At 49.8% G+C, this 17,809-nt stretch overlaps 3 protein-coding genes across 9 annotated transcripts in view; 2 read left to right on the top strand and 1 right to left on the bottom strand.

Annotated features, from left to right (window-relative positions):
* ATXN1L (ataxin 1 like) overlaps positions 1 to 4,703 on the top strand; it is a 15,320-nt gene extending 10,617 nt beyond the window's left edge. Inside the window, exons 3-4 of the transcript XR_015275513.1 lie at positions 204 to 305; positions 4,200 to 4,703. The gene's annotated coding sequence lies outside the window, so the exon portion shown is untranslated. The remainder of the gene's footprint in view (positions 1 to 203; positions 306 to 4,199) is intronic.
* ZNF821 (zinc finger protein 821) overlaps positions 1 to 10,715 on the bottom strand; it is a 12,584-nt gene extending 1,869 nt beyond the window's left edge. The window contains exons 1-7 of one of the 4 annotated variants that reach the window (XM_086848102.1): positions 10,421 to 10,715; positions 10,090 to 10,241; positions 8,947 to 9,038; positions 2,288 to 2,398; positions 2,066 to 2,191; positions 1,478 to 1,620; positions 822 to 926 (exon numbers count right to left, since the gene is read on the bottom strand). In XM_086848102.1, the coding sequence (XP_086704228.1) occupies positions 822 to 926; positions 1,478 to 1,620; positions 2,066 to 2,191; positions 2,288 to 2,398; positions 8,947 to 8,986 (525 nt within the window). In that variant the 5' untranslated portion in view covers positions 8,987 to 9,038; positions 10,090 to 10,241; positions 10,421 to 10,715. Of the gene's footprint in view, positions 1 to 821; positions 927 to 1,477; positions 1,621 to 2,035; positions 2,192 to 2,287; positions 2,399 to 8,946; positions 9,039 to 10,089; positions 10,242 to 10,420 lie in introns of those variants that run through there. The other 3 variants (XM_023934414.2, XM_023934416.2, XM_023934417.2) reach the window with 3 other exon arrangements.
* Positions 10,619 to 17,809, top strand: IST1 (IST1 factor associated with ESCRT-III). Of its 4 annotated transcripts, none has more exons than XM_086848108.1 (10): positions 10,619 to 10,877; positions 11,759 to 11,917; positions 12,515 to 12,695; positions 12,905 to 12,992; positions 13,265 to 13,348; positions 13,730 to 13,840; positions 14,152 to 14,358; positions 15,436 to 15,528; positions 16,646 to 16,691; positions 16,850 to 17,809. In XM_086848108.1, exons 1-10 carry the CDS (start codon positions 10,778 to 10,780, stop codon positions 17,047 to 17,049), a joined length of 1,269 nt encoding a protein of 422 aa, XP_086704234.1. In that variant the 5' UTR covers positions 10,619 to 10,777; the 3' UTR covers positions 17,050 to 17,809. The 4 variants fall into 4 exon arrangements, with proteins under 4 accessions (XP_086704234.1, XP_023802781.1, XP_086704233.1 ...); XM_023947013.2 differs by having other exon boundaries at positions 10,737 to 10,877; positions 11,818 to 11,917; XM_086848107.1 differs by having other exon boundaries at positions 10,737 to 10,898.

The following is a 17,809-nucleotide window of genomic DNA, read 5'->3' as shown; positions in this document are numbered from 1 at the left end:
AAAACCATTCTGTTCAGCCTCTTGGAATGGGAATCCTTTATCACTACACTTCTGTCTGCTAGATTTTAGACCAACCTCAAGACAATTAATTTGGTATGTCACAGGTCAAAAAAGGAGGAAACCCCTGTACAGCTCAACTCCAGTGCAGGAGAAAAAATTAAGGCCTAAACACTTGGATTATAAGACCTGACTTTTGTTTTCAGAAATGCATTTGAGGAGCTGCTGGTGCAGGACAAAGCATGACTCAATTAACAGCAAGGCAAGATGCTGGTGAGGAAGCACTTCAATGGAGACAGCTGGTACAGGTAAGCGGCCAATTCAGTTCTGCTTCATTCCTTCTGCTACAGACTTTGATGTGCTATGAAGAAAGCACTGACAACAAAATCTAAGACTTCACCACAGATTTCTTGCAACACTGGAATTACTTTGAGGAAGAATAGCTATTCTCATGGGTAATTACAGGAACTGTAATGAGGTATAAAATAAATTATTAAGAGGAAGGTTTCTTATCTCACTGAATGATATAAAAATTGCTTCCGTGTTTAGTTTGATGGAACTGTCTAGTTTTAGCCTGAAAGACTTGCAGAAACTGGCTTGGCATAGAGTTATGTTTTCCAGATCTATAGATCAGGACCTTGCTAATTCTTTCCCCTGGATGCCCTCTGGACACACGGTTTACAGCTGTAAACTTCAGTCACATCCTAGCTAGAAACTCAGTTCTGTGGTTGCCAGGACCAGAATAAAGTTATCCTGTGCTTTGAGTTGTTTCTAGATTTGAGGCTTCAGGTCAGAGACATTCCACAGTTTGGAACTATCCCTACCTGGTATACATGTGCAATGAGTTGATCTCTGCTTCCACACTCCAGCTGGCAGAGGGGGCATTGTGACAGTCCCAGCATGGGCTCAGTGTTCAAACTCCCAGGCACCTAGGGGTAGGAACAGCCACTTATGTGTAAGGTACACAGACCCCCCACAGGCACACTGCCCTTCCTCAGCTCCTCCCAACGCTGCCGCTGCTGACAGATCCAGTGCTGTGTGCTCAGACCTGCCAGGCTGGTTTGGGTGCTTGACACCTGAAAGAAACCTCCTTCATGTAGCCTCTGGGCAAAACTCCTGCATCTCATGGAGAGGAGGCAGAGGCCTGACAACCTCACTTGCCCCCAGGTTCTTGCCAGCACAGGGACTCTAGAAGGCAGGGCCTGTTCTGTGGCAAAGGGAAGCCAATTGGAGAATGGCACTAGAACCAAGGGAAGCAGGGACACATTGCAAACATCTTGGCCAGTTTGTGCCTGCTGTCTCCTGTTCCAGGCAGCCAGAAAGCTCTTCATACCTTTTCCTCCTTTCAGAAAACATTGTTTGGAGGAGGTGGGAGAGAGAGAAAGATAAAGAAACATGATGGGGAGAGGAAGTATTTAGACAGTACCCTTCTCTCTCCCTGGAGGCTACGGTGAGTGGAGAGCCAGCAGTACACACTTGCCTCATTTTCTCTCATCAATGGGGTTCCGCCCACAGGTCGCTCTGAATTTTCTAATTCCTTCTTCACTTTCACCACTGAGCCATCTTCCTCAGATGTATGGGAAGAAACTTCATCCTGAGTGGTTTCCTCATCATCGCTGCCACCTAAAATGTGCAGAACAGTTATACCAAGTGTCAGGACCTTGAGGGCACTCATAAGCCTTAACTGTCCTGACCGGCATTACAAGGGGTCTCTACCCACCTCCTGCAACTAGGGGTTCCATTTAAACTCAGTCTAGGGCACTTGAGTCCCTGGGCATGGCCTCTTACACTGCCTTGCTTGACAACTGCCAGACCTTCAGCCAAGAGCTGCTGCTGTTCCTACCCTGCTCTGGCGATATGGGACTGGGTCCCATGGCATTGCCCAGTCTGTGCTGTGCTGGTCCAGTCATTAGGACAAATCTGCACTGGAGCAAAGGGCTAACTTGGAGGACAGCTGGGCAAGACAGTCCTCAGAGGAGCCACACGCACTGTATAGCCCTCAGATTCAACCCTTTCTAGAGTCTCCCCAGTCTACTACCTTGGTGGTACTGGAAGGGGCAGAACTCACTGCTGCTGGAGTCAGGGTCTTGCAGTGGACGAATTGCTGGCCTTTGGTCCCCAAGAGTTGCAGGAAAGCTGTTTTTCATCATGGCTTGACGGGCTTGCTCCTCCAGCCCTGCAAAGACTTGCTCCCCTAGCAGCCACAAAGACAAAAGAGTCAGACTGGTGCTGTTCCAATGCTTCCACCACCAAGGCTTGCCAAAAATACAACAGACATGGGGCTGCTCACCTGCACTGTGCAGAACCTCTGGAGTCATCTCTTGGAAAGCACTTAGGTCACTTCTCTGCTTGCCTACCCTGCCACACCAGCCTCTGGCACCTGCTGATGTGAGTCCAGTGCCTGGATGTAGAAGAGTCTCACTAGTGGCAATGTGCAACACTGGGCTCCATATACTATGTATATGCTGCTTCAGCCACAAAATACCTCTGACCCCCTATATCTGCCATAAATAGCCAGGTGGCTCTTGCTGCTACCAAGCTATCCACCAATATCCTACAGCACAATTGTAGGGTGAGGGGAAGCCCCTGGGGACTGTGACAGTATTCCAGATCAGGGAAAATACTATATAGCATTATAAGAGCTATATAGCTCTTCTGAATTATCAAGTCTTATTCCTGCTATAACAGGCATTTTGCACAAAAATAGCACCTCCCTAAGTGCCTGGTACCTGCTCTTCAAAGTGATATGAAAACTAGGGGTTGTCCTTGGCATGCTCTGTCACCTTCTTCTGTTCCAGGAGGGATGAGGACAAGCTGTCTTTACAAAAGGTATCTATGCTTGGAGCTGTGTTCTCCTGTGTATATGATGGATAGAAAACTACCTTGCCTTGCTCAGGAATGGCTCTCACTAAAAAAAATCTCACTGGAACTTCATGTATTCAAAACAGAAACCTAAGGGAATGAACCCAGAAAGCTAAGATGCATGTTTAAAACAAAACAGTTTGTTTTGTTGAAAGCAGCAAGCTCAGCTCAATAGGAGATGGCACATACCTTTAAAAAAAGTAGTTACTTGTGCTCTGAATAAAAACTTCTTACAGCAATCCCTGCTCCAAGAAGTTTTGGTTCCAGAGAGTAACAATAAAAGGCAATAATTAATTTTCATATTAAAGCAAATTACACAAATTACACTGTTCCAGGTGTAGTCATGATTTACCTTCTCCAGTGGATGAGCTGGGAGGCTTGGGAAAGATGCTGTGGTTCCCAGCAGGCTGGCTTTTGGGTTGCATTTATCAACTGATTCGTAAGCACTCAAGAACCATTCAAAGCATGAATGTGAAAATGCCAAGGAAAATGCAGTGCATTTTTTACACAAAATCAAAACATAGCTTTCAGAAGACTATGTTATGTTACCTTTTAGTATAGGGCCACAGCAGCCACCAGTATAACCAGGAAATTGAACTCCTGAGAGAGAGCACCAGTCCTGTTACAAGGACAGGTACATTCCCGTCTGCTGAACTGTTCCAGCCAGTGTTGCTCCACTCACACTGCCTTCCTTGGGGCTCACCTTGCAATTTTGGCATGGTTTTAAAAAGCCATCATTTATGGAAGATTTCAAAGACCTTCAGAAGTTTCACTGAGACTGTGGGAGAAGAGTTTTAGTTCCCAATGTCCCCATGTAGGTTTCCAAAAGCATTTGAAGGCTTTTATCATTCTGTTTCAGAAATGTGAGAAAGGGTGCTGTAGAGATTTGAGAACACAATCCATGTGCCTGAGGAGAGGGGCTGAGAAACACCAAGTCTATTTCTCATTGAAATCACCAGGCACCATCAAGACTGCTGTGATACTCCATCAGAAGCCATTCCAGCAATGAATGGTTTTCATGACCTGGAATGCTTTTATGTGTGGACCACAGCCTCACATTGGTGGGACAACTGTACAAGCACCACAGAATTCCAGTGCCTCTCCAAGAAGCAGAAACCCACAAACCACCAGGGTAGAAGTCCATAGACCAAAAAAGGCATTGCAAGAGAAAGAGAAAGCATGGTGAAATGAGGAAACCCACAGAACATAGGACAGATGTAAAACTACCACAGGAGATGTCCTGCTACCTTTGACAGAGTTCCAAAACAGTTCCTGAATTCCACTGAGGCTGCTCATGGAAGCAATTACATGTTTGTTTTCTTCCCTCTTTTCCCCTTCAGACAGATTACATTCCCACTGAGCATCAGCCTGGAGTCCAAAAGCAGGGCAGGTTCCTGCTCAGCTATGCAAACCATGCAGACAATCTGCAAGCCTTAAGAGCTGGAATCTTTATCTGAGGCGACAGAAGAAGGAACTCCTCACGCAAGGAACACTGGCATCAGTCACAGTAACTGGGAGAAATTGTGTGTGCCTTTAGCCTTTGTAGAACACCCCCACAGCCCACAGAGCATTGACTCAGCACAGTGCAGAGAACAACCAGCTTACAGCCAGCAGTGCAAGCTGTTAACCAAACCCATGCTGTTAGCAGGCGATGTCCTGTGCATCCTCCCCAGCTCCCCAGTATCTAAAAACATCACGGCACTGGGAAAGGCAAACATGGAAAAACACTGTCTTCCACTTGTACAAAATTTCTTATGTGTTATAGTAGTGTACAAAAGAACTTAGGAAAGTGTCCTGTTCATCTACAGACTAAGTGCTACTTTAATAAAGTTTTACAGCTTTAATGTTTGATAGGTCCAGGGTTATACTTTTGATGTTTCTGCACACACATGCTCACAAACAGACACACACCCACCTCCACCCCACTTTGGGTACACTTCCATTCATTTGGAAGGGAAGTTGAGACAAGGCAACAGCTTTAGGATCACTGCCGTAAGTAAAGAATGTTATGCTCAATAGTGAATTCACAGACTCTTCTCCAGAAGTTTCTTTATTAAATACAAAAAGGGCTGCAGGCTGACCACAACACCAAAACAAGTCACTGTAGTTGTTTACAAACAGCTAGAGACGTAGGACAAGAGATCACACAAATGCCTCTGCTTTGTATTCCATTCTCCTCTCCAAACTGCTGTGAATGAGTGGGATGCCAAGTGAGCAGTGGTGGAGGTAGGGGACAGCCCTGTGGTACTGTGTAACATGGACAGGCATGATTGCTAGGGTCTGCTGGGGTATCAGCAGACCTTGAGCCCTTCCCTTCTTGAACTGTGTAAATGCACGATAACTGTCAGGTGTTCTGGAAAATAAACACAGAAACAAACAACTCCCACCCCAAAATCCACAAAACAAAATTCAAAGGGACTACATCATTCTCCTGCCTTCCTTCCTAAACAGAAAGGTCTCTCATAGGTAAGTCATTTTATTCCCTCCTTGTACATCAGTTAAAAGTCCCTGTTCATGTAGGTCTTCTCTGTGTTCCTGGACCTGAAATTTGCAAGTCTTTCCACCACTGTGGATCTATTCCACCTGCCCCATGGCTATTCTGGGTTGTCCACACTGCTGTAGTGGTTACTGAAATGAAAAACAACACAATTGAAAGGGTTAACAATGGCAGTCCATGGAGCCCTTCAGAACCAAGGGATTTGATGCAAGTAACATTTCTGCTCGGCTGTGAATGCTGGAAGCTATTTCTCGCAAGATACTTTCCCTTCAAAATGGGAATATTATAGACAGGAGAATCCAAGGAACACCAAAGAGCAGAGAACATGTATGTTAGAGAGAAAGGGAAGGAAATAGAGGATTAATGGGATATCAGAACCATGATAAATAGAGCTTGGAAGCAGAAATTAATCTGACTAACAAAAGCTCTTCTCCAGAGTTCCAAAATAAGCATCAGTTGCAGAGGGCACAAGCAATAGAAAGCAAAGCAGCTTGTGGACAGCAGGGAAAGAGAAGTGCATGCTAGTACCTGCAACAAATTTTGGCAAGCACAAAGACAGAAAGTGGTCAGTGACTGATGGGATGACAGCGCAATGAATGCAAGAACAGATGAATTGCTTAGAGTTTTTATACTTTTATACTGCATACTCTGGGAGAAAAATAAAGACCAAATAGAATCAATTAAGGTATCTAAACACAAACAATCTAACTGCATTTTATTTTTCAACAAGTATATTCCACTACTACTGCTCTGTTTGTTAGCACTTTGTCAAGTGTGCTTTTCATGCACCACATGGCAAAATAAAATTATATTCTTAAGAGCCATTTATGTGCTGCAGGTGAAAGAAGACAAAACTGTGGGACTGGCCATCATGCACAGAAAGACTTTTGTGATAAATTTTACCACAATTTTTACCATTGTTTCAGTATTATTTTGAATTTCCTTCTATTTAAAACTGTTTTGAATTGAATCTCCTAGCTGGTTGCTCTGCTTGCCAAGCAAAGTGATTCTGTCCTAAATGAGGACAGCAAACCATGTTGTTGTGAGAGCAAGGTGAAATGAGGACCATGCCAAGCCTGGAAAGTAATCCTGGAAAGAGGAGACACCAAGCAAGCCAAGGAGAGGAGATTGGCAGCTGTCACTCTCCCTAGTCAGTCCAAGACGGAAGAGAAGATGGAGTGGCCATGCAAGGAAGAAGTAGGCACCATTCTCCCATCAAATTTGTCCAGTCATATATGCACAGTCATATTTATGCAAATCCAAAAGGCAGTTCCCCAGCCCCGTAGCCTGCCAAATCCGACCCCAGCTGCAGGCAACTGCGTAAAAAGCTGCATACCTGCTGTCCCTTTCATTCCTCTCCTCCCAACCACTGCAGTCCCTGTGAAGAAGTCTCAGTAACGTGTCTGCTATGTCTCAGCCTGACTCCTCATTCTGCTGTCTCACCCCGTTCTTGGAGCCGGTGTTTTCTCCGATTATCCTCGTCAGGGCACTGCACGGCATTTCTGGGCCCTCCAGACACACAGCAGGCTAGGTAGACAGAGAAGTCCCAACGATTTCGTGGTGTTCATCATAAGACAGATGAGATTTTTCATCCCAAGGTGAAGACATCACCACTGACAAGTTTCTGGTATCTCTCGGTCCCCTTATTTTCTTGTGGTTCTACTTGTTGCTCTCGATGGCTCCTGCTGAATAGTTGCTCTGTAGCAACATACTGCATGTAAAGGAGATGAACAGGTCCCAGATTTCCACTCCATGGCAAACCTGATGCTACAACCTCCTGCCCCCTGGTAGAGTGTTTGTCAGATAACTTCCTCCAAAACCAAGATTGGAGATACAATCATTTTTATTGCATATAAAAAAAGCAATGTTCACTGTGACAACAGTGCACATCTGAATTTTCTGATATGTAGATTTCTGTATATGATAGTACAAGCTTCTGAAGAACATAACCCTTATGCAGTGAAGTGCAGAAAAGCACCCAGCTAAACACCATGGAAACCCTACTGGCACCATTAGAGCTGCTGTAGTGCTTGGTTTCCGTATGCAAGAGATCCCGACTCTGGCCCAGGGGAGACAGCTTATGTGCATACATGACATAAACCTGAGCTCAATGGCAGCAGTAATGCCTGGGCACTCTCAGAAGCAGAAGTGTGTGGACACAAGGGATGTTACTGGCATCAGAGGACAAAATACTGAACATACCAAATTTCTCAAAGAATGACAACTCCAAAGTCATTAATGTACTATCAGATAAATTACACCTATACTCTGCCCACTGTGGAACCCAGCAACCAGAAGCAGGAATCAGAGAGCACGAGGTAATGCAGGTGCCACAAGCCACACTCCTTGAGAACCTCACTCTGGCCAACGAGGACAGCTCAGCTGGCTCTGCCAAGCTGCCCAGACAGTGGGGCTGCAAGTCTCAGACAGAGGCAGCTCTTCCCAGTGCACTCACCAAGTGTGCAAGGTGTCAGCTCCAGCCCAGTGTTTCCCCTTGCACAGAGAGCAGCATGCACAGATGCCTGTTGCGTGCCTGTGCACAGAGGCAGCACACAAACACACAGACATGCAAGCCAGCAGCACCAGCAATGAGGCAGTGTTAGGGCTGCAGCACTCAGCTCTGTCTCATACCCCTGACAGCTACTGCAGCAAAAAAACCACAGGGACCTCTCAGCAGCCTTGCTCTCACAGGTCTATAGAAATGGAAATTTGTTTTCCTAATTCCAGCCCAAATTCCAAGCATGTTTCCAGCCACAAAACTGGGTATGATCAAGGGCATATTTTCAGGCCCCTCAAATCCTGTTTGCTGCCAAACAAAAGCTATGTATGTGTGGTTTCCCCTCTGCAGCCAAACCTTCACCTGTGTCTCCCAGCTCCACTGGTGCCTGGCTCTAGCCTGCCCATGAGAAGTGCTGATGCACAGCATCTTCAACCCTTTCACTGTCAAACAAATTGTCTTGGCAATGATGGAGAAACAGAGATCCATCTTACCACCTCAGCACAAGAATGATCTGGCACACAGCATTTATTTGTCCTGTAAATTATTTGGCCCCCACCCATTCCTTGACAGAAGAGAGCAAATGGCTTTATTTCATTATCTGGTAAGAAACTGAGGTACAGTGAGCTTAAGTAACATGCCCAAGATCAGTCAACTGAGTCTGTGGTAGGGTGAATATCAAAACCCAGGACTTGCTGGCTTTTAGCCAGCATGCTCCAACCACCTTGCCTAGAACTTCCTTTGCTACTCAAGAGAGGCCAGAGCCCCAAGCCACATTTTCTAGTATTCTAACTTGTACTTTTGGCAGTGTGAATGCAAAGCCCAGCTACAGGCCCTGCACATACTCACCTACCTTTACAGCATTAGCTGTTTGTTCAAGCCTATCCCTGTCCTGCTATGCCAGGACACAGCCAGCTTCCCTGATGCACAGAGCTCAGTTTCTCTTCCTATACACCCTAAAACAAAACATGAGCAACCACCATTCCCTACAAGCTGCCCCTTCCCATAACTCCCACCATTCCACCCCTCCCCATCTCACCCCACAACCCAGACAGAGCTAGGGTCCCACAGTGCTGCATAACACCATACTCACAGTGAACTTTGTTAGGAGTGGTCTGTTTCCGACGGGACATGTTTCCCTGACCTGGGAGCACAGAGTGTTTCTCCCCTCTGCAAAGGGCTCATCTGAGAAGAGAAGAGTCTGTCACATACTTCACTGAAATCCTCCAAATCCCTGGTCAAGCTCTGCTGGCTGTCCCAGGGTCATTCCCCACCCTTCTGCCTATGGGGCTCGTTCTGCATCACCACAGCTGGATTCCAGGCCAGCATCCAACACATTCCACATGCATGTCAAAAAGCACTGTGCACAGAGTGCAAAGAGCAGTTCTCAGACAAAGATTTAAGCAATCCTGACCCCCCAAAAGTTGAGTGTCCCCTTCAAAAATTACTGCAACTTCAGCCCCAACACTCTTCTCCCTCATGCCCATTCCTGCAGCCTAATAATCATCCTTTTCGTCGAACTAACAAAGGAAGGTGGAATTTCCAACTGTTCCCTCAGAAAGACAGACAAAAGGAGGAGCTGAACCCATTTCCCACAAGACACATGGACACAGAGTACCCGTCAGCCTCCTCAGAGGGACAAACACACGGATTTTGTCAGTCTCTTGCTGACAGAGAGACACAGACATCCCATCAGCTTTCTCAGACACAGGGACAAAAGGATCGTCTCAGCCTCGCACTGCCAGACGGACACAGGGATCCCATCAGCCTTCTAAGACGGATGGGCACGAAGACCTCGGCAACCTCCCCAGCCAGCGGCATCAGCCGGCAGTCCCAGCACACGGGAGACGTCAGCAAAGACCGGGCCCGCAAGCGGCCGGACATCGAGACAAAGGGCTGCGGCTCCTCTGGCATCGAGGGGGACGCAGGAACCCTGCCCGGGCCCCCACAGTCCCGACCGGGCAGCCCTGACAGCCAGACCGGCCCTGGCAGCGGAGGTCCCGCCGCGAGGCCCGTTTCGCCCCTCGCGGGCGGCAGCCCTAGCCCGGCACAGCTTACCCGGTCCTGCCGCAGGCGCCGGGAGCCGCGGACAGACAAAGAGCAGCGGACAGACGGACGGGCAAGATGGCGGAGGGCGCCGCCGCGCGGGCCACGGCTCGGCACCGGGAGGGCACGGCTGGTACCGGCTCGTCCACAGCCCCCAGGTGCCGGCTTTTCAATGCCTGAAGCGTCTCACCTGTCTGCCATGGATCCAGCCCAGCGCGCGACTCCTGACCGCCCGAGGGAGCTCATCCGTGCCTGCGACGAGGCTCGCTCGCCTCGGCCGCCTCCGTCAGGAGCTCACCGGGAGCCCTCGTGCCGCCCCAGCTCACGAGACTCTCGCGTACCCTGCAAGGCCAAAATGCACGGGTTTAGTATTAACTTAGACCCACGGCGTACGCTATGAACTCACGCACCTGCTGAGAGGAGAACCGCCCCGGGGGCTCGGGGCCGCCTCCCCTCGCGGGTCACCGAGCGCCGCCGCGGGATCAGCGGGCCCGCTCGGAACGCCCGCTGGGCCCGCTTACCCGGGGACTGCGGCACCGGGCCACGGCCCGGGCTGGACTTCGGTCCGACTCTCCTTCGCGGTGGCGCCAGCGCCGTCCAGCCCTCAGAGAGCCGAGGACCCCGCGGGCAGGTTACAGCACCCGGCGGAACGCCGCGTTACCGGAACCGCCGCGCTAGGGGCGGGCACCGGCGGGCGCCTATCAGGCGTGGTACCAGTTGGCCTCACACAGAATCCCTCCGCCGGGCCATGTAGTCCCTCTGCGCCGCGCTCCGAGACCGTGCCCGTCCCTCCCCGCCCGCCGTTGCGCCAGGGCCGCGTTTGCGGCAGCGGGCCGGGACAGCGCCCGCCGCGCCAGCTCGGCTGTGTCCCGGACTGAATGTGGGGAGTGCCGGCCATGAGGATCACTCCGCACGCAATGAAGACTTGCGGACGCCGCGCGCCATTTTGGGTGACAGAGGCCTGCGGAGCGGCGAGTGGTGAGACGGGCTGTGGGACGGGTGAGCAGGGCTGTGGGGAGCGGGGCTGTGGAGAGCGGTCGGCGTCTGAGGAGGTGACAGGGAGCCCTGCCCCGGGGTCTTCCGCAGCCCTGGGACCCGCCCCTGGGGCCTGCTCCGCTTGTGCTGTGGGATGTTCTCTCCGTACCACTTGGTTCGGGAGGGAGAGGGATTCCTCCCCACAGCCGTCGTGTGCAGGTGCGCCGGTGGAGCTCATGCAGGGCCTCCTGTGCACTGTCCGAACTGTCCCTGGGCAACTAGACCAGACGCGGCGAGTCTCGCCGAGCGGCTGGTGTGGCTGGCGACCGTCCTGGCAGCCGGGTCAGGTCATGGCTCGGTCTGCGTTGGGCAGCGCAGCCGCCGGCAGGGAGGGATGGGGAGGTGAGATGCAAACCGATGTCTTTCTATCTTTTATGGAAGCTTTTTTTTTTTTTAATAAAAGGTTATTGGCAAATAGAATACTATAAATAAATACTGATAGAGTTTTCTCTCTGTAGTGTTAGTAAGTTGAACTGGTTTCTGGGGGACGAAGCAGGCAGGAAGAGTGTGGGGAATGTGGAACTGCAGCTTTTTCTTCTGGTGACGAGAATTAATTATGTAGCTGGCTTATAATTTGTATTTTGATAGGATAGAGGTAGGCTTGGCTCTTTACTTGATTTTTCTGCCTATTAAAAAATGTCCAGGAAGTTTCCTCGAGGTTTCTAAGGTCAATCCCATTGGTCTTGGTTAGGTGCAGGATTGTGAAGCGGGAAGGGTAATAATGAGTGCTTGAGGTTCAGCAGTTAGTAAATAACTAGACTCAGTACATGAGTTGGCAGACCAGGGCTTATTTGTTCAGGGAATTTCTTGGCCTCCCTCCGCAGTGTCTGGTGTGCTGACTGTGACGGTTCTTGGTTCCAGTGACTGTCCCTCTTCTCCACAGAAAGTGTTTATCATGTTGGGCTCTGGGTTCAAGGCAGAGCGTTTGCGAGTCAACCTGCGCCTCGTCATCAATCGCCTCAAACTACTGGAGAAAAAAAAGAGTGAGTATTTAAAGGAGCAGGACCCTGGATGCTTTTGGGGTTCAGGATACTGGAGAAGGTTTCTCAAATCAGGGTACTCTCATGGGCAAAGTATGGAGTAGCTTTTTGCTCAGGCTTCCTTGCTGAACCCAGGCCTTACAACCTGCCATGGTGCACAAGGAGCTAGAAGAGCAGGCTGGCCACAGTCTGGTCTCTGTCCACCTTCCTGGCAGCTGTTGGAGTACAGTTTGTGGGGTGGTAGCTGTGGGCTTTATGTGCTGACAGCACACTGGGGAACTCTCTGGGTGCTGTGGGAGATTATCCCCACCTGCCCTGCCCTGCCACATTTAAGGTCTGTGGTCCTGGTTAACTCTGCAGGAAGGTGGTAGGTGTGGGAGTGTTTCCAGCAGCCTGAAGTCCATTTTCCTTTCTGTCTTGAGTTAAATGTATTCAGACCTGGATATGAGGGCTCTGCCAAACCATGGCTGAGTGTCTCATGCTGCAGAGGTTTGATAGGCGAGAGAAGCTGGTAGTGGCTTTGTGTGATGAGAACTATGGGTGGTCTGGAGGCAGCAGCTCAGGCCAGCACAGTGACTGGGCTTGGGATGTGTATTGCAGCTGAGTTGGCCCAGAAGGCAAGGAAGGAGATTGCAGATTACTTGGCAGCTGGAAAAGATGAGCGTGCCAGGATTCGTGTGGAGCACATCATCCGTGAAGATTACCTTGTGGAGGCCATGGAGATCTTGGAGCTGTACTGTGATCTGCTGCTTGCCCGCTTTGGGTTGATCCAGTCCATGAAGTAAGCTCGGGCTGAGAGGGTGCTGGAGGCAGGTCTGAGCTACAGAACTGAGCTACCTGTGTTTGTCTCTCTAGACACCTTTTCTTCCCCATGTAGGGAATACTGTGGAGTCCAGTGTATATAGAGTGGGAACTTAAAGGCCAAGTAGAATGAGGGCAGCAAAGGATAGGTGCATGGGGTAGAGAGAGAATTGATTTCTTTGGTCACAGGGAGCTGGACTCTGGCCTGGCAGAGGCAGTATCGACACTGATTTGGGCTGCTCCACGTCTCCAGTCGGAAGTGGCTGAGTTGAAGATTGTGAGTAAGGTTGCTTGAGGGATGTTGCACATGCAGGGTGGGAGTGATGCTGATGCAAATGTCTTGTCTGGGACTTTGTATCATTAAAAGAGAGGACTTTATGGGCTTTGCAGATGGAAACCAGATGTTCTTGGAGCATCTGGGGTGGCTGCAGCTGCTGAACTGGGGTGCTCAGTGGGAGAAATGAGGGAGGGAATTGGATGAGTGAATGTGTGGTTTGAGGTGGGGGAAAGCAGGGGTGTGCCTGCTCTAGAGTTTCTCTTCTGCTGCAGGTTGCTGATCAGTTGTGTGCTAAGTACAGCAAGGAGTATGGGAAGCTGTGCCGGACAAACCAGATTGGAACAGTCAACGACAGGGTAATGAACTGGTAGAACAGGTGGAGCTGGCAGAGCAGCCACACCTACTGAGGCTTGCTGCCCCTTGGGCCTGTGGCTGATGCATGCAGTCACTATGGAGCATGGCAGGTGCTGTGCAGCCAGGGCCCACCTGCATTAGAGCATGGTGCTGAGGCCCCAGGCAGGGAGGCCCTGCTCTGCTGGTTGTGGATGCGGAAGGGCAGAGCAAGTAGAGCCCTGGCCTGTGGCTGCTTGCCGCATACTGTACTGGGTGGAAAGGCCTCCCCAGGGCTGCCTGCTGTTCCCCACAGCTGGGAGCCCTGGCTGGGATGGCACTGCTACAGAGCTGTTGGGTGTTGCATTGCCCTGACCCTACTAAGTCTCTCCACCCCTGTGTTCCAGCTGATGCACAAGTTGAGCGTGGAAGCACCACCCAAGATCCTGGTGGAGAGATACCTCATTGAGATTGCAAAAAACTACAATGTGCCCTATGAGCCTGATTCAGTAGTGATGGTGAGTGAGCCCCAGGATGTGGCATTGCAGTGGACTGTGTGGTCCTTGTGCTTTGGTGTCTTCCAGACAGCCCCAGCAATGTCTGATCCTTGTTCCTTCATGTACCCCTATGGCACGTGGCAGTAGTTACACATGCTACAGCCTGGTTCCCTTTCTGTTTCCCATTAATTTTGCTGTATAGCTATTCTCTGCTCTGTTCTTGCTGAGTATTCTGATCTTGTCCATTGACAAATGCTGCATCTAATGCTGTACAGATCGCTGCGATCATAACAGAGATGTGTTGGTGAGCAGAATTCTTCCACCCTTTCCAGGCTGAAGCTCCAGCAGGCGGAGAAGCAGATCTAATTGATGTGGGGTTCACGGATGATGTGAAGAAGGGTGGCCATGGAGGGGGCGGAGGTGGTGGATTTACAGCCCCAATGATAGGTCATGATGGGTTAGTACCCATGCCCGTGATGATGCCTATGCCCGTGCCAACAGCAAATCCACCCTTCTCCTATCCACCTTCAAAGGGACCGGTAAGTTCCTGGGCTTTGTGTTGCCTTTTTCTGTGAAAGATTCCTATTGTAGTGCTTAGCCCTGTGCCTGCTCACTGTACCTGATAGCTCAGTGTGTCAGAAGGCCATCTTCTTGGTGTGAGACTGCATGGAATAGAGGCTGTTGGCAGTGCAGCTAAAGCTAAATGTTGCTTCTTGACTGTGGAGGTTCCTACCCCTGTTCTCCAGCCAGCCCTCTTTGCCTTCAGGGAACAGAGGAGTCCAGACTTAACTCCTGAGGCAGTCTTCTGACTGCCAGGCTTTTGTCCAGGAGTTGGAGCTGCACTTTGAAGTTGGTAGGCTGGTAGTGTGCCAGGATTCAGTCAAGGAAATCAGGTGAGTGTTGTGGGGTGGGAATAGCACAGAAAAATGCAGAAGAGCCCTGCCTTCTGACCTGCAAGGGGAGAAGACTTGAGCGAATGGCTCTTGCAGATGATTTGATATGAGGGTGGAAGGTGGGAGCTAAAAAGAACTCCTCTGTTCTCTGAATTAAGTAATTTACAGGATATCTGTGTAGACTGGAGAGCAGAATAGTGGGATGGCTTGGAGTCTTAATATGGTCCCAGTAGTGCTGAAGTGCTTTTTGTGGAAAATCTGGGCCAAGTATCATCAGCTGGCTGTTGGCCCAGGCATAAATATGCTGAGGGTTTTTTGCCAGGTCTGGCTCCTTGAGGTGCTGTTGTGTGACAAATGAGGGCAATTCAAAGCCTTGTGTGAGCCAGAAACCGCCTTCCTATTCTGCAATACTGCACACAGGGCCAGAAATGGCAGAATATTTCCTTTATTAGCCTGGTACTTCTTGTAACTTGAAAGATGAAATGTTTACCTGTGTTGATTCCTTAGAATAACCCACAGTCCAGTTAGCTGGGTCTTGCCTGCTCCAGGTGACTATAGCTGACTTAATACTTGAGAATCTCTTCCTTGTAAGCATAAACTCTTACCCGCTTGGATACCTGCCTGCATTTATCTAAGACTCTACTTCCTGTGACTCCCATGACAGCTGTACATGTGTGGTGTCTCAGATGAGTAGTCTGGTGCATGACTGATCTCTCTCTACAGGAGAACTTCAGTGGCCTGCCAGTGGGGACCTACCAGCCTTTCACTAACATCCACCCACCACCAATTCCAGCAAACCCACCCACATACGAGTCCGTAAGTGTCTGAGATGAATGGCTATTACAGGCAGCAGTGTCCTCAGAGTGCAGTGGTACCCACAGAAAGGGAAATGTTTGTAAAGGGTACTGCTGCCAACCTTTGGAGCTTTTGGGGTGGTGGTGGCATTGCTTGTTGGTGTAGTGAATCACTGAGTGCACGTGATGGAAGGATGACTTGTGGAGAGAAGTTTTCCATTCAGCTCTGTGCATTGACTACAAAGGAAAGCTAAGATTTTTCTTGCTACATTGTTAAAGTGGTGATCTATAGTTAACAAGCAGAATCCCCAAGTTCTGGTTTTTGTAGTGTGATGTGTTTATCATCTTGAGTCTGTTTTATTATGGCTTTTGAGCTAATTAAATGCCTGGATGGCAATTTTGGCTGACCCAGATGCTGTACATTTAAAGACACTTCCTTTCACAGACTTTCCTCAGTCCTTGAGGACAACAAAGCAGAGGCTGGGGACTTCGCTTTCTATGCTTGTTTGTGGTTTTGTTGCTGCAGTTTGTCATCATGCCTCCCGCTCTGCTTTTGGTGACCTGCTGTTTGTTTTTGCATCCTGAGTAGGGAGGAGCACAGTTGAGCACTGCGGGTGCTGATACTTTGTGTTCTCACAGGTGCAGCAGTGCTGGTGATCTGGGTAGGAATGGGTATTGAGAGCTAAAGCATGCAGGGAATAAGAAGTTTTACTAGCACGGCTGTGTGTCATAAGCATTTTTCCCAGATAGACCAAGACCTGAGATGGGTCATTGCATACCCTGCTGCTAGTCACAAGGTCCTGTCAGTGGTTTATAAAGAAAGGCAGGAAGGAGCTGTGATGACATTGATGAATGGGCCAGTGTTTTCCCACTGGTGGCCTTGATAAATGTTTTAGACCTGATAGTGGATGTACTCGATGGATCAAGTTCCAGAATATGGTCAGTGAAGCTGCTTTAGTTGACAAGGAGGGAGAGAAAAGCTGAAGAGCTGACTCTTTCTTGGGAAGAGAGGCATGTTGTTGCAAAGCCGTGGCTGTTTGCTAGGGGTGGAGGTGAAGCTGTGCCTCTGAGCTCTGCCTGTGTGCTAGTGTGACCATGCCTGGTGGGAAAGAACTGTAGTAACTGAGAGTCTTTTTCAGATTGATGAGCCTAACACTGAAAAGGATGCTGCTGCACTAGTGCCTGGTGAGTATGTTGAGGTTTGGAAAACCTTGGATATTAGGGGCTTTACAGAAAAACCCACTGGTACTGCCTGTTGCTGGAATGACCGTTCCTTTGTGGGACTCCATTTGCCAAGTGTGTGCGCTGATGGTGAGGTGCAGTGATACTTCTTTTATAAACAGGGCCTGAGACCAAGCCAGAAGCTTCTCCTAAACCAAGTGCTGGAGCTCCTAATACCTTTGATAACTTTGTGCTGCCAGAATTGCCATCTGTGCCAGACACACTGCCAACAGCATCTGCTGGCGTCAGCTCTTCTGCCTCAGAAGACATTGACTTCGATGATCTTTCACGGAGGTTTGAGGAGCTGAAGAAGAAAACGTAAAACTTCCTGGGCTGCAGGAAGGAGGAGAAGGAGCTGACATCTTCTCACTGAAACAGACTCCCTTTGAAATTGGCTTCCTGTATTAACCTCCAATGAATATACTCTTCTTTTTAAGCCCTCTTCCTGCTGTACTTACACCAAGAGCTGCTGCTTTCCTGATCTTTGCTGCTCCAGGAGATGAACTGTGGGGAACGTTGTTAGAGTGCGTCAGGGAAGAGCTCCTGTCAGTCTGGGTGGCTGTATGGGAAAGCTGTGCATGATGTTCTGGGCACTGTTCCTGGCTGTCTCCATGATGGCTCCATGCCTGCCGGCAGAGGCTTTCTCTTGGGGAGCCCTTGCTGGCCTTTATGGTGTTCTCGGTGGGGTCTTTTTGCAGTTTGGAGAAGGGTGGCACTATTTGCCTGAGGCTATTGGTTTTGTGACTGGTCCTGCAGAGGGCAGAGCTAGGCAGGCTCTGCTGCTGCTTCAGGGTTTTGATGCAGCAGCTTTCCTCCCGGGTGCTGAGCAGCTGTGGATCACCGAGGTCTGGGGGTGTGAGGCAGGAGAGTGGTCTGACGGATACGCAGTGGCATCTTGTTTACCCTACCCGAGCCGTGAGCGAGGCATCCCGGGACTGTAACGTACCTTTCGTGGCGCTGTCTGCAGCTCTACCGCACCTGTCCGTGACCCTGCCCTGGCTGTACATCAGTTGTCCCGTCCCTGTCCGCTTCCCCGGGGCTCGGGCCATTTGTACTCGTTCAATAAAGCGCGGTCGGGGGCT

This window comes from Cyanistes caeruleus, chromosome 12 (assembly GCF_971803275.1).
Source record: "Cyanistes caeruleus chromosome 12, bCyaCae1.hap1.1, whole genome shotgun sequence".
Classification (NCBI taxonomy): Eukaryota; Metazoa; Chordata; class Aves; order Passeriformes; family Paridae; genus Cyanistes; species Cyanistes caeruleus.
The sequence above is the reverse complement of the archived record's forward strand: the minus strand, read 5'-3'. Positions and strand labels throughout refer to the sequence as shown.

Bases quoted from the DNA above. Each gene is read 5' to 3' on its own strand.
- IST1 (XM_086848107.1), top strand. From the start codon at position 10,778: ATGTGGGGAGTGCCGGCCATGAGGATCACTCCGCACGCAATGAAGACT. The intron at 11,918-12,514 runs GTGAGTATTTAA...TGTGTATTGCAG, and splicing joins ACTACTGGAGAAAAAAAAGA to CTGAGTTGGCCCAGAAGGCA. The intron at 12,696-12,904 runs GTAAGCTCGGGC...CTTTGGTCACAG, and splicing joins GGGTTGATCCAGTCCATGAA to GGAGCTGGACTCTGGCCTGG.